Below are 14945 nucleotides of genomic sequence, written 5' to 3' on the forward strand. Positions count from 1 at the left end.
ACCCCAGCCTTGGATTGACTCCAAGAGGCTCTGAGATCTACTGGTAAATTGAGATCTACTGGTTAGTGACCACTGCTGTAGGCCTTCACCTCAGCTATTGTCTTAATATTACAATTTACAAATTCTATCCGTTTCTCAACCAGTAATGATTGTTTATGAATTAAACATATTTGCTTATATTTGTTTATGAATTAAACATATACTCGCTACTGGATGCGTAGACAGTGCAGCCAGTGATGCAACAGCAAAGGATAGGTGCTGGTCAACAAACCTGTCTCCTCTTGGGAAGCCCCAACAGCTCTGGGTAGAGAAGCACCTTAGGAAACAATCAGTACTGGTTGAGAAACAGATGGAATTTGTAAATTGTAATATTAAGACAATAGCTGAGGTGAAGGCCTACAGTATATTTATCTGTAAAAATACAGATTTTTAAATTTATGTTGGTATGTTTTCATATTATTTTTAATTACCAGAAGAGGAAATGGGGTTACTGTTGGTCTGTATGCTCTTTTAAGTTTTGTTGCTTCTGATGATCTTACATTTTTCATTTTGAAGGAAATGTCCCCACAAAAGCAGATGAGCCAGAATCCTGTTGGCCAATGGTTCCCACACTCCTGGGACCACACCCATCCAGAAAAGGTGCAGTTGTGGATGCAATAAGGTGGGCGCTTCCTTCAACACAAGAGTGGTGTTCTGGCTAGAAGCTGCAGCAGGCCTGCACCAAATCCCCTGGACCTTTGTCTTGCCATTGGTAACTTATACTCCCTGCTGAGAGAGAAGATGGAGGGCCCATGACAACCCTTCTTTTTTGTTTAGCCTAGGAATACACACTGAATGTCTGTGCTCGATGGTCGCGTGTCCTGTTGAGAAAGGACCCAGGCATTTGACAGCAGTTCAGATGTCTAAGCAGCCCTATTTAGGGGTGGCTGGCTTGTCCCAGTCCAGGGAAGGCCCTAGAAAAGGTGAGCTAAAAAAAATAATCTTCCTTCAAACTTCTTTCTTGGCTCTAAACTAATCATTCTTGTTGAACCGTTCACACTATGTTAAGCAGGCTTGAATTGAAAGACCATGAACTTCAGAAAACAGCCATAACTGACAGAAAACTACATCAAATGAGTGTTTTTATTGCATCCCTCAATGAGATGAAACTTTCAGAAACTGGAACACTACATAAAGTAAACTACCACTTCTACTGGTCTGGGAAACCTGACAATGAACCAAGGATACACAGTGTCAGATCTGCTGTTAAGAAGTCTGTTCTCAGTTTATGTACTCCGGTATCTATTACTGGTGGGGGTGTTGCCCACTACATGAAGGAGCAGTACACCTCCCTACAGGCCTATTTTGGCCCAGAAGAAGAACAACTTGAAACCCTCTGGGTCAAACTCCGGGGGAGGCATGGCGAGAGAGCTGACTGTAGGTGAATACTACAGGCCACCTAACCAAGGGGAGGATCTTGATCTAGCATTTGCCCGTGAACTAACAGAGGCCGCACGTGCACAGGACATGGTTGTCATGGGTGACTTCAACTACCCAGACATCTCCTAGGAGGAGTGCTCGGCCAGCTTGGATAGATCACGATCCTTCCTGACCAGCACCGAAAAGCTTTTTTTGACTCAGGAGGTGCACAGGCCAACTAAAGGCAATGCAGTTCTTAACCTGGTCCTGGCCAAAGGGGATAACCCGGTGACCAACTTAAACACAGAGGGCAGCCTAGGCGATAGTGACCATGAAATAAATCATTATGCTCATGGTCCGTTGAAAGGCTGACGAAGCAGATACCAAGCTTGAAGTCTTAGACTTGAAAAACGCAAATTTTAATAAGCTCAGGCCACTAGTAGAGAATGCCCTGAGAGACCAAGGAAGGAGCACAAGAAGAATGGTCATTCCTTAAGGATACAATCCTTAAGGCTCAGAGACAATCCATTCCCTTATGGAGAAAAAGTAGCAGAAGGGTAAAAAAACCCTGTTGGCTAAGCAGGGAAGTTGCAACCCTCCTACAGAAAAAGAAAGAGGCGTACAAACAATGGAAGCTTGGGACAGCCTCTAAGGAAGACTACTTAACAATGGCCCACACTTGTAGAAACCAGATTAGGCAAGCTAAGGCAGAAACCAAGCTAAAACTAGCTACAAGAATCAAGGACATGAAGTTCTTCTTTTAGCTACATAGGGAGTAAAAGGCAAACTAATGGGAGTATGGGACCACTGCTCAATGCTTCAGGATACCTGGTCACTACCACTCAGGACAAAACGGAACTCCTAGATGACTACTTTGCCTCGGTCATTCACAAGACCAAGGGGAACAGCATGCCAGGTAGGGCACAGAATGAGCAGGGTGGGATTGACACCATTCCCACCACTGCCACAGAACTGGTGTATGACCAATTAAAGAAATTAGACGTATATAAATCAGCAGGATCAGATGAACTCTACCCAAGAGTGCTGCAAGTGTTGGCCAAAGTAATCACAGAGCCCCTGGCAAAGGTCTTTCAAAAATCATGGGCCTCTGGAGAAATCCCAGAGGACTGAAAGAGGACCAGTGTTGTGCCCATCTTCAAGAAGGGGAAGCATGAAGACCCGGGAAACTATAGGCCAATTAGCTTAACTTCTAATCCAGGGAAAATCCTAGAAACATTAATCAAAGAGGCTATATGTGACAAACTTGCAGAAGGCATGATACTGAATGACAGCCAGCATGGCTTCGTTGTGGGCAGGTCTTGACTCACCAACCTCATTTCTTTCTATGATCAGGTGACTCGTCACCTGGACTAGAGAAGAGAGGTTGACATCATATACTTCACCTTCCAAAAAGCCTTTGACCTGGTATCCCACAAGGTACTGATCAGAAAACTGGAAGATATCGGGCTCAACTGCAGGACCCTCAAGTGGGTGTGAAACTGGTTGCAGGGTAGGATGCAGGGAGTCCAAATGAATGGATTGGTGTCATCCTGGTGAGATTTGGGCAGCGGTGTATACCAGGGGTTGGTACTTGGCCCAGTCCCGTTCAATATCTTCATCAATGACCTGGATGAGGGGGTGAAAACCCCATTGGCCAAGTTCGCAGACAATGCAATGCCTACACAGTCAGATGGATTGCTAATTGGCTGAAGGGTTGTACTCAGAGGGTGGTGGTGGACGGGTAATATTCGACCTGGGGGGAAGTGGGCAGCGGAGTCCCCCAGGGCTCGGTCCTTGGGCCCGCACTGTTCAATTTCTTTATCAGCGATTTGGACGACGGGGTGAAAAGTAACCTGTTCAAATTTGCTGCTGATGATACCAAAATTTGGGGTGAGGTGGGCATGCTAGTAGGGAGGGAAAGACTGCAGCAAGACCTGGATAGGTTGCAGGGGTGGGCTAACAAAAACAGGATGCGTTTCAATACGGACAAGTGCAGGGTGCTGCACTTGGGCAGTAGTAACCGGCAGCACACTTATAAGATGGGAAACTCCCTTCTTGAGAGCACAGAGGCAGAAAGGGATCTTGAGTCATCATTGACTCCAAGATGAACATGGGCCAACAATGCGAGGTCACAGTCAGCAGGGCTAACCGGACCCTATTGTGTATCCACAGGTACACCTCCAGTAGGGCCAAGGAGGTGATCCTCCCCCTCTATGCGACACTGGTCAGGCCACAGCTGGAGTACTGTGTCCAGTTCTGGGCACCCCACTTCAAGAGGGATGTGGACAACATTGAGAGGGTCCAGAGGAGGGCCACCCGCATGATCCGGGAACAGCAGGGCAGACCCTACAATGAGAGGCTATGGGACCTGAACCTGTTCAGCCTTCACAAGAGAAGGCTGAGGGGGGACCTTGTGACCGTCTATAAACTCACTAGGGGGGACCAGAAGGGTTTAGGGGAGACCTTGTTTCCCCTAGCGCCTCCCGGGATAACAAGGAATAACAGCCACAAGTTGTTGGAGAGTAGGTTTAGATTAGACATCTGTAAGAACTACTTTACAGTTAGGGTGGCTAGGATCTGGAACCAACTTCCAAGGGAATCGGTGCTGGCTCCTACCCTGGGGGTCTTTAAGAAGCGGCTCGATGCTTACCTGGCTGGGGTCACTTGAGCCCAGTTTCCCTCCTGCCCAGGCAGGGGTTCGGACTTGAAGATCTACAAGGTCCCTTCCGACCCTACTTCTATGATTCTACGACACCAAGATATGGGGTTGTGTGGACACACCTGCAGATAGGCTGCAAATGCAAGCATACCTAGACAGGCTGGCATGTTGGGCAGAACAGAACCAGATGAGATTCAACATAGAGAAATGCAAAGTGCTGCATCTGGGAAGGTAGAACCCCCAGCGCACCTACAGTCTGGGCATCGCTAACCTGACCAGCACTACAAATTAAAGGGATCTGGGGGTAACAATAGACCCCAGCATGAATATGAGCTGACAATGTAATGCAGTAGCCGCTAGGGCCAATAAAACTCTGGCATGCATCAATTGATGCAGCTCAAGCAAATCCAAAGAAGTGATTCTCCCGCTTTACTCAACATTGGTGTGGCCACAGCTGGAGTATTGTGTCCAGTTCCGGGCACCACACTTCAACAAGGCCGTGCTAAAGATCAAGAGGGTCCAGAGAAGGGCCAACCACATGATCAGGGACTTGCATGGCAAGCCATATGAGGAGAGGCTGAGGGATCTTGGACTCTTCAGCCTAAAGAAAAGAAGGCTGAGAGGGGACCTGATTGCGGCTTACCACTATATCAGAGGTGTACATCAGGGGCTCGGTGAACAACTGTCCACCAGGGCGCCCTGAGGGAAAACTAGAAACAACAGCCACAAACTCCTGGAAGATAGTTTCAGGCTGAACATTAGGAAAACCTTCTTTACAACTAGTGTGTCCAGACTATGGAACAAGCTCCCCTCAGAGGTGGTGCAATCGTCTACCCTAGAGGTCTTCAAGAGAACACTGGATGGTCACCTGGCTGAGGTCGTCTGACCCCAGGTGTCTTTCCTGCTCATGCAGGGGGCTGGACCCAATGATCCTTCGGGGGTTCCTTCCAGCCCTAGGATTCTATGATGAGAGGATCACACAGCTGAATGTGAACGTGAACTCAAGAACCCTAACTTTTCTGACCATTGATGGACCAACACTTCACTATTCCACACAGCAAAAAGATGAGTTCTATTGCCAACTGGACCAAGTCATCAAGAATGTCCCCAAGAGGAACAGATTCACTGTTCTCAGTGATTTCACAATGCCTGTGTGGGTAAGGACTGGGTGCATTGGGGACACATCACTGGCCAATACGGTACAGGTAGCCTCAATGAAAATGGCTAGCATGTCCTTGAGCTTTGCGCCTTTTGTGAGCTGATAGTCTCAAATACCTATTTTGCTGGGAGCAACTGCAGCAACGTCTCATGTAATCACTCCTACTCAGGACACTGGCATCAGCTTGAGCTCATCCTGATGCATTGTAGAAACGTTAGCAATATACTACATGCTCAATCAATACATAGCGCTGATTGCAATGCTGACCATGCTCTTGTCAGGGCCAAATTCCAAATACACCCTACAAACATCCATCAAACCTTGCCTTAACATGAAGGACTCTGACACTTATGTAAAGTTTCAATGTGTGCCTGGGTGTGTTCTGAAAATGATTAACTTGATTCCCTTGATTCTGAGACCTTGTGGGAAAATTTCAAGAACAAGACACTGACTAATGGCAAGGATGTCTTTGGACCAACAAAGAAAAAGACAACCTGACTGGGTCATAGCATACGAAAATCTGCTACTCCCACTCATAGAAAGGAAAAAGAAACCTCACCTAACTCTACTTCAGTGGTCTCCAACCTTTTTATAGTGAATATCATTTTTTGACACCCCAGGATCTACCACGCCCCCAACCCCACAAGCTGTCTGAGCTCTAACTCCACTCACTCAGCCCAGCCCAGCCATGTGCGTCCTGCCCCTCCCAATTGTGGAGTTTGACAGACTAAGATCAACTGTCAAGAGGCTCCACAATCGACCAAGTCGATTGAGATTGACTGGTTGATGACCACTGCTCTACTTCAACAACCAAGTGAGTCCAGAATGTCAAGTTCAAAGAGGCTGAGGCTGCAGTCCAGAAAGCCACCAGAGAATGTGCCCAGAAGTACTGGCAAGACTTGTGTAAAAAGATTCAGATCTGCGGTGAAAGAGGCGACCTTCATGGTACCTGTGACAGAATTAAAGAGGCACTTAATCCAACTTGTAAAAAGATGGCAAACCTAAAAGCAAAAGATGGTACCATCCTGACTGACAGGAAAGAACAACATGACCAATGAACGGAGCATTACAAGGAACTCTACTCAAAGGATGCCATTTTCTGTGATACTGCCTTAGTTGCCATTCCCCAGCTTCCAACGATGCAGGAGCTGGACCAAACACCAATTCTCGAAGATGCAGAGAAAGCCATCAAAGATATTGTACCTGAGAGGTCAGATACCTCCAGAATTTCTAAAGAGGGGGGGAGAAAGCTTGTGAACAACATCCACCCACTTCTCTGTGCCTGCTGAGAAGAAAGCTGTATACTCCGGGATCTGAAAGTTACTGTTATCTGTATAGTTACTCTATACAAAAATAAAGGCAAAAGAGCAGATTACAACTACTGAGGGGTCTCTGCTTAGCACGGTAAACAAAGTGCTTACAAGAGTACTGCTTAAAAGACTCCAAGTTCTTTCTGAAAGAGTTTACCCTGAGAGCCAGGGTGGGTTCAGAGCTGGATGCTCCATCACTGACAAGTCCTTCACACTGCATTTGTTGCAAGAAAAAAATCCGTGAACAGGCACCTCTCTACGTAGCGTTTGTCTACCTACAAAAGACCTTCAACACAGTTAGCAGGAATGGCATCTACAAGATCCTGTTGAAAACCAGCTGGCCACAAAAGGTGCTCTCCCTATTCAAGGAGTTCCATGAGGGAATAAAGGCAACCATCCAGTCTGAAAATGAAACATCTGAGTTTAGCATTGAGATTGGTATGAAGCAAAGCTGCGTTTTATCACCTACCAGTTTTGGCATCTTCTTCTCTATCCTTCTTAACTATGTTTTCAGAAACAATCAACCTGGTGTACCAACTAAATCAACGATGAAGAGCAGCTTGTTTAACATCGGACAATTTCAAAGCAAATGGCATGTCACTGCTCGGGATCTGCAGATGACATTGCGTTAGTCTCTAACTCACTTGATGAATTGCAGATCATGATGAACAAATTCTCTGATGCATGCATCAAGTTTGGCATAGGAATCCATATCAAGAAAACAGTTATGTCTCAGGGTACCAACATCCCACCCAAAATCTATGTTAACAATGAAGCTCTGGACAGCATAAACTACTTTATCTTGGCTCAACTCCTACCAGCTCACTTAGCTTTGACAGAGACTTGATGTGAGAACTGGCAACGCCTCTGTTACTTTTGGCAAAATTACCTCACGAGTCTGGTACAACAAACAAACTGCTAACCCTGAACACAAAGATATCTATCAGGCTTGTATCCTCAGTACCCTCCTCCCTGGCTGTGAAAGCTGAGTCACATACTGCAAGAAGGAACAATGATTGAACAGTTCCACATTTGCTATCTCAGAAAAACCCCTGGCATCACTTAGGACCAACAGATTACCAACGAGATGCTTGACAGGACTGGCCTACAGTCTTTGCAGACTATGCTGGATGCTCCCAGGCTTCACTGGCTGGGACATGCCTCAAGATTGTGCTCTACAGCCTTCTCGAGAACCACCTGCAATGCAGAAGAAGGCCAAAGCTCTGATATAGCAACAAGGTCAAGCAAGGTCTCAAGAAATTCAGCATTTCCACAGACCACTGGGAGAACCTTCCCACAACAGCTCAGTATAGAGAAGCCAGGTCAAAGCTGGTGCAATCACTGCAGAAAGCCAGAGAGACAGTTCACACTAAGACATGCAGGTAAGCCAGGAAGCAGAGTGCACTTCAACCTCCATCTGATGATTGGGCCTGTAGTCACTGTGGGAAGGCTTGCTGCTTGTACATTGGGCTCTTCTCCTACACCACTGCCAAGCACCACTGACTGATTGTCACATCCCCTTTCATCTGTCAAGATGTTTGATGGCCATGCACCATGCTGGTAAGTTTTTAAGATAATATATTGGAATAGGAATCAAGGAATTAGGTCTCAGATCAGGCCTATACATTCAATAAAAAAAAAACATTACTGCAGCTCAACAAATAGCTGCAAAAATTACTAAATTTCCATTTGTTCAACCCTGGAAGAGGACACTGACTCCTAAGTTACAGCTCTACCTCAATGTATAAGTTTATATATAAAAAAATACTTAGAGAATGATTAAGAGAAAGTTACTGGCGTTTAGATATATTTCTCTGAAAATATCAGCTTGGACCAGATTCTTAATCCTGACACTTATTTCTCTAGTGCTAGACAGGTAGGAACTCCTCAAAACCTGATCAGATTTCCTTTCCAAGGACAGCAGTAGCAGGGTGGAACACAAGCCAGTACAGCTTACTGGATTATCATGCGTTATCCACACTATTTAACAGCTACACTTGGAAACTTCTAATCAATTCCTGATCGTACACTACTCAAGGCTTCAAAAAAAGCTAGCCAATAAAATTATTAAAAATACGAAGAGATGAAAAGTCAGCACATAATCAACACACTGTTTCAGTAAAACCCCCACAACTTCTAGACTTCCAGAAGCAGGCAGGCAAGTGAGAATCCTGACAATGACACCTTCCAAGAAGCAGAATTCCAGGTCAGTAATTTTCCCTTTCAGAATACCTTTCACTAGGATTCTCACTACTAGAGAATAAACAGTTTAATGAAGGTCACAAAAACAAAGTTGAAATGGACAGTAAGTTAACAACCAACAAAACAATGCACCTGGCAATGGTGGGGGGTGGGGGGGTTGTTTTTTTTTTTTGGTTGGTTTTTGTTTGGGGTTGGGGTTTTTTGAGCCTGTGGACCAGCTGATCCTCAGGAAACTTGAAATACAGAAAATTAACCCTTTAGGACCTGAAGCTCACTCCCACAGATGCAAGCATTGCTACAATGGAAGGTGCTTCCACATGAGAGATTCCAGCCTAGCAGCTCAAGTGTTTCACAAAGAATTCTGAAGGTTGAAAGGAGACAGCAGAACTGGAAAGGGAGCGCTACCATGGTCCTCTGCAGATGCTGGGTAAGTACAGTAGAACCCAAGTTCTTCTCAGGGTTTTGGTCCTTAGCCCCATGCACATATAAAGGCCTGCAACCAGTTGGAAGCATAAACAGGTCCATCAACAGCTGCACAGCAATGCTAAGATGCTGCAGCCACTTACTGCAACCACTTTTATTTCAAAGGATACCACTTCTGCAACCAGTTCTGTGGGACTATCCAGAGAAGTTAAAGTTTGATTTTAAAGCTTAAGCAATCAGTTGAGTAGCTCTTCTTTAATCCAGCAGTCTGCTGCAAATTGAGCAAGTTGTAAACCACCTACATCCGAAATGATCTATGTTCCCAGCAGAGGAAAAAACCTGGGACCAGCTCCTTATGTCATGACCTGCCATACACTGATTTGTCCCTCAAGCCCACTGATAAAGTAGCTAGCATCTGCTTTCAATACTACTGGAACTGTCATAAGCACCAAGCAGCAGAGAGGCTCCACACCATCAGCAAGGACACAAACCAGTGTCTGTTTGAGTCTCACATATGCTACACTCTTGAGCATAATACACACGAGGGCTGTGCGAAGCTTCAGTCGCCGATTCAATCTGGAAAAAATTTGGCTCAATTCAGCAGCCTAATCTCCAAATCCAAATCGAATCAGGAGACCCTTTAATCTCTCCAAACTGAAATCAGAAACCTCCAAATCTATTCGGAGAGATTTGACAATTCAGACATAGACACAACTTTATATGTTTTTTCTACATACCTTGAGGTACCAGGCACAGCTCATGAACACCGAGATGGTGGGGCAGGTGGGGCGTCCCACAGGAGCACGGGGGGGGGGGGGGGTGTTGTGTTCCCCATGTGCTCAGCAGTGGACCTGGAAGTGGACCTGAACTACTTCCGATCCACTTCCGGGTCCACTGCAGAGTGCGCAGGGGACCCCCACTAGTCCTCCGGCTTGGCAACTGGTGCTTCCTGAGTCTGGGGGAGCACCCGGGGTCTTCCTGTGGCTGAATGCTAAGCTGAGGGAGGGTGGGGGGGAAACATGTCCCCTGCACACTCTGCAGTGAACCTGGAAATGGCCCGGAAGTAATTCTGGTCCACTTCCGGGTCTGCTGCCGAGCACGCGGGGAACTCCCCATGCTCACGTGGGATGCTCCATCTGCCCCACCATATCAGCATTCACAAGCTGAGCCTGGTACCTCAATGTAGGGTGAAAAAAAACATATAAAGCTTCGTTTGTGGCCAAATCACTGATTCTCAGAATCAGAACTGAACCTTCAGATTCAGATTCAGCTGAATCTAAAATCAAGACAGTGATCTGAATCAGTGAATTGAATCACCGTCCCCCGAATCAGGCCAAATCTGAATCTGAATAGAATACTGCCCACTTCACACACCCCTAATATACACCTTTATTTTTACAGACAGCTTAAAGAAAATTTCTTACCATTAAGGACAGGTAAGTAACTGATTCATTGCAACAAATCTGGGGCCACACACTGGTTCTAGAGTTATGTGCTGGATGCAGGGCCTTGTGCCTGGTCTGGGACCATCACTCAACCCCAGAACCAGTGTACGGTTCAGGACTTGGTACATCAGGTCCAACCAAGCAAACAATCCCAGAGTCCTGGACTTGGCATGCCAGGTCCAGCCTGGCATGCAGCCCCACAGATGGGTATCACCTACCAGGTTGAACTTAGTGCTCTGGGTCCAACGGTGGACCAAACCTGTGCATCCTTGCAGGAATGAGGAGGCAGGTATCATCTCTACAGCCCAGCATATAAAAGCTCATGCCTCTTTGAATGAGGTGTTACCCTGTCTAACTTCAGGCTGACCATAGCTAACTACCACTCTCTACTCATGAAGTACAAATTGTAGCCATGGCAAGCAAGTAAGAAGTTAACATTACAGCCATAAAAAACAAACAAACAACAAAAAAAACCCACCACTACAAAATTAGCAACCCAAAGAATTTCAAATAAATAGATACAAACAAATAGGAAATTCCCTCCCCACATAGCCCATTTTCAGTACCATTTTGAAAGTCTTTTACCTGGTTCTGTTTGCAGACTCTCAGATATTCGAAAACAATGCATTTTGCTGAAATTGCGAGAAAATAAACGCACACAGTTTGGAGGAAGAATCATGTTCCTTAGTCTTCCAAAAGTACATTCTGGTGTTACAGCAGTGAAACATGCAACATGAGCCTATAAAAAGAAACAAGTTCAACTAACTCACGATAACAAAAACATACTGGCAAAACATGTCGGAACAAATTCAGTACTTCTGTAAGCTGGTAAGTGCAATGACTAGATGTGACAGGGGGCTGTCTCTAGCCCAGCCCCAAAGTCAGCCTGCTCACCTGTCTAGGGCAGTCCACCCACCTGACATCTCTGTTGTAATTAAATAGTTTTTTCTTAGGCAGGAGGCTGCCCATTTAATGCCCTGATGCCAAGGGCGGAATACACAGCTCTGCCCTTCCTTTACCGTGACCCATGCCTCGCAGATGGCATCCAAATCACTACCCACTATTACTCCCCTAGCCCCTTAATTGGGCCGCACTCGGCCTTTGGCCTATCTTAGCCTCAGGTGTCCTTAGACATGCCTGGGCCTCATGCTGTTTCACTGGGGCCTCAACTCTGGCTACTCCAGCCAGCCCATGTGCAGTTCTTCAGGCCCCCTAATGCCCTACTCTACACCGCCGCTGGCTGTCACTCCACCCCCTCACTGGGGCCACTACTTTGCCCCCTCACCAGGGCTTCTGGGCCTTACGCCCCTTGGGCCTCAGGAGTTTATCAAGGTACCTGGGAACCCCAACTTAGACTATGGCCCACTCAAGCATCAGGTGTCTGTCAATGTGCCTGGACCTTTCCTCAGGCTCCACTCAATGCACCTGGGCCCCTGTGCTTTTCTGTCAGGGTGTACCCCCCTAGACTCTACCCTCCACGGGGCACCCACAAGGTAGCGGGGGCTGAGATTTTATGGCACCCCATCCTTGCCTTTCACTGGAGAGGCACAGGTATGGCATTTCCTGGAGACTGCCCCAACACACCATCCAACCCCAGCAGGGTGTAGTTTTAGGTCATTCCCCAGGAACCTCCTCCATCCCCATAGTTCCTGCCCTGAACCTCCAGATGTAGTGAGCAGCAGTACTCCGGCTGGGAGATATTTATCCTTTGGCTCGCCAGCTGCAGCCGGCTGGCCCTGCTCCCTGATCTTATACCCAGAGTGCCCAGCCCTCCACCAATCAGGTGGCCCCTTGACTATCATGTGACCACCTGATTGGGTCTGCTCCCACTCAAGCGCTTAAAGTGTCAGGCACCAAAAGTGCCCTGCCACAATGGACTGCAACTCAAACCAAATGAGGATATATTACACTTCATTTATAAAGCTGTGTAGATTTCTATTTTTTAAAAAGGACTTAAGAAAGCCTACTTCAAATTTAAATTTGTAGAAATATAGCTACACACAAAAGTAGTAATACTAAGATTTTTTTTTAATCTGAATCCCTGGATTCCACATATTAGTGGTATTTGCAAAAGATGGATATTTACATTAAATTTCACAGGTTGGCCAGTTGTGAGCAATGAACAAGGTACCAAATTTTGGAATTTTATTTTTTGAAGTTTATCAACAGCCAGGCTCCTTGGCTAAGGGCTAGAATTAAATGCAAGGCATACCTTTCTGTTGTTCTTGGAAGTCAAACATACTGAATAAATTAATGAACAAAGTCAATAAGACAGGCTGATTATTTGCCAAAGTCCATCTTTTTTTTCATAAAAGCTAATATATTATGAGTAACATTAAAATATACCACGCTATATTTCTGCATAACTAATTCATATAAAATATTTCTGAAATATCAAACAATATAAGACTTCGATTCTGTAAGCCAACACATTCATGTTGTATTTAAAAATAATGATAAAATATGCTCTATATTCATAGAATCATAGAAGTAGGGTCGGAAGGGACCTTGTAGATCTTCAAGCCTGACCCCCTGCCTGGGCAGGAGGAAAACTGGGCTCAAATGACCCCAGTCAGGTAGGCATCAAGCCGTTTCATAAAGACCCCCAGGGTAGGAGCCAGCACCACTTCCCTTGGAAGTCGGTTCCAGATCCTAGCCGCCCTAACTGTGAAGTAGTTCTTACAGATGTCTAACCTAAACCTACTCTCCAACAACTTGTAGCCATTATTCCTTGTTATCCGGGGGGGCGCTAGGGGAAACAAGGTCTCCCTCAAACCCTCCCCCTAGTGAGTTTATAGATGGTCACCAGGTCCCCCCTCAGCCTTCCCTATCTTATTAATTGTCCTTAACTATCCGTATGCTCTTTCTATGCATTGTTACTGTATTTTGCCCCAGGACCAGCTTTTGATGGATGGAGCAATCTGTATTTACAAAAATCCGGATTCAAATCAGTGTTAAGTCTGTCAAGAGTTTTGGCTTTCACTTTCCTAAAAATGCCATATAAAATATAGAACACTTATGTTGCACAGGAATTAAATACAAGTCATACAAAGAATAGAAAAGAGTTAACTTTAGAAAATGATGGTAATAACATTCAGAGTTCAAAAGTGTTCCATATTGAAAAGGAAAAATCAGGAACATGTCAGGGCAGGTATAATTTTTTTACCTTGAATTGTAAGAACTAAAAATACTCCGTAATACAAGATAAGAGGCAGTATAGCCATCTTATACTTTAGGGAACTGTAGCAATTGCCTGTGTGCTGTAATCCAAACAATCCTGTATTGAGAATTTCTAAATGAAATTCACCTTGCTGAAACTCCCCTACTTCAGAGGCTAACAAAAGACAGGATATTTTATTTAAAATTACAAGGATAATCTAACAAATCTCCATCTTATTCAAGGAGTTTTAAAATCCAAAAAACAATTGTTTAATAAAGCTTGTAGTTCCACAGTGATATTTACATACCAGAATGCCACACCACTCGCATCTCATACCAGACAGCACCTCAGAAGAACCACAGGTTTTTTTACAGACTTCACAGCGAGCATTAGAAGAAAGATTTCCCTCCCTCCAGTGATGATGGTATGTATCCTACAAAAATGGATCAATATATTAATTATTCATAATGGAAAATACAATAGTGTTGCTAAATAAATTAATTTTAAAATAAGGCCTACTAACTTTAAGGAATATATAATCAAAGAAATCTGTATTTAACTGAGAGATGGATAAGGAAGTTGGCAACATACCATTACACTCCAACAGTAATTCAGTTATAAAGGAACCTTCAAGTTCTGTTTCCCTGACCACTAAATCATTAGTTCAGGAATAAATTTATTGAGTTGAACACTATTGGGTTCTCTCTCTCCAGTTCATCGCAAACATTAACAAATTCTCAAAACATATTAACTAAGAGATTACAATCAGCATTTGCATTTTACAGATTAGGGGTGTGGAACAGCACATAAAACCTTGCCAGAGGCAATAACAGTAAACCCTCTTCAGGTTTCTCTATAGGCTAGAGGTATTGTGCAATTAACTGGTTAATTGAGCAATTAACTGAGATCAGCTATAGGTGCAAAGTACCTATCACACAGTAAAAAACTCCAACCAGCTAAAATTGACCAAAAATGTGTATTAATTTTTATAGCTGGTTGCTACTGAGTTTTAATCTACATGTGTAGCAAGGCATACATTACTGGACAGCAATTTGCTGCTCTTCCAGCATGCCAGGTTGCATTGCTCTATCTCCAGTGTAAACTTCTCTGAGAAAGAACAAGAAACCGCTGCCCCAGCATATTTCTGACCCCTAGATGCATTCTCTCTACACACCAACATCCAGCAGGA

General features: G+C 45.0%; 1 protein-coding gene across 2 annotated transcripts in view; it reads right to left on the reverse strand.

The window, feature by feature from the left end:
• Positions 1-14945, reverse strand: part of DGKQ (diacylglycerol kinase theta) — a 149417-nt gene that overhangs the window by 77255 nt on the left and 57217 nt on the right. For both annotated transcript variants that reach the window (XM_019490650.2, XM_059724538.1), the window contains exons 5-6: positions 14064-14189; positions 11182-11335 (exon numbers count right to left, since the gene is read on the reverse strand). In XM_019490650.2, the coding sequence (XP_019346195.1) occupies positions 11182-11335; positions 14064-14189 (280 nt within the window). The remainder of the gene's footprint in view (positions 1-11181; positions 11336-14063; positions 14190-14945) is intronic.

This window comes from Alligator mississippiensis, chromosome 3 (assembly GCF_030867095.1).
Source record: "Alligator mississippiensis isolate rAllMis1 chromosome 3, rAllMis1, whole genome shotgun sequence".
NCBI classification, from domain to species: Eukaryota; Metazoa; Chordata; order Crocodylia; family Alligatoridae; genus Alligator; species Alligator mississippiensis.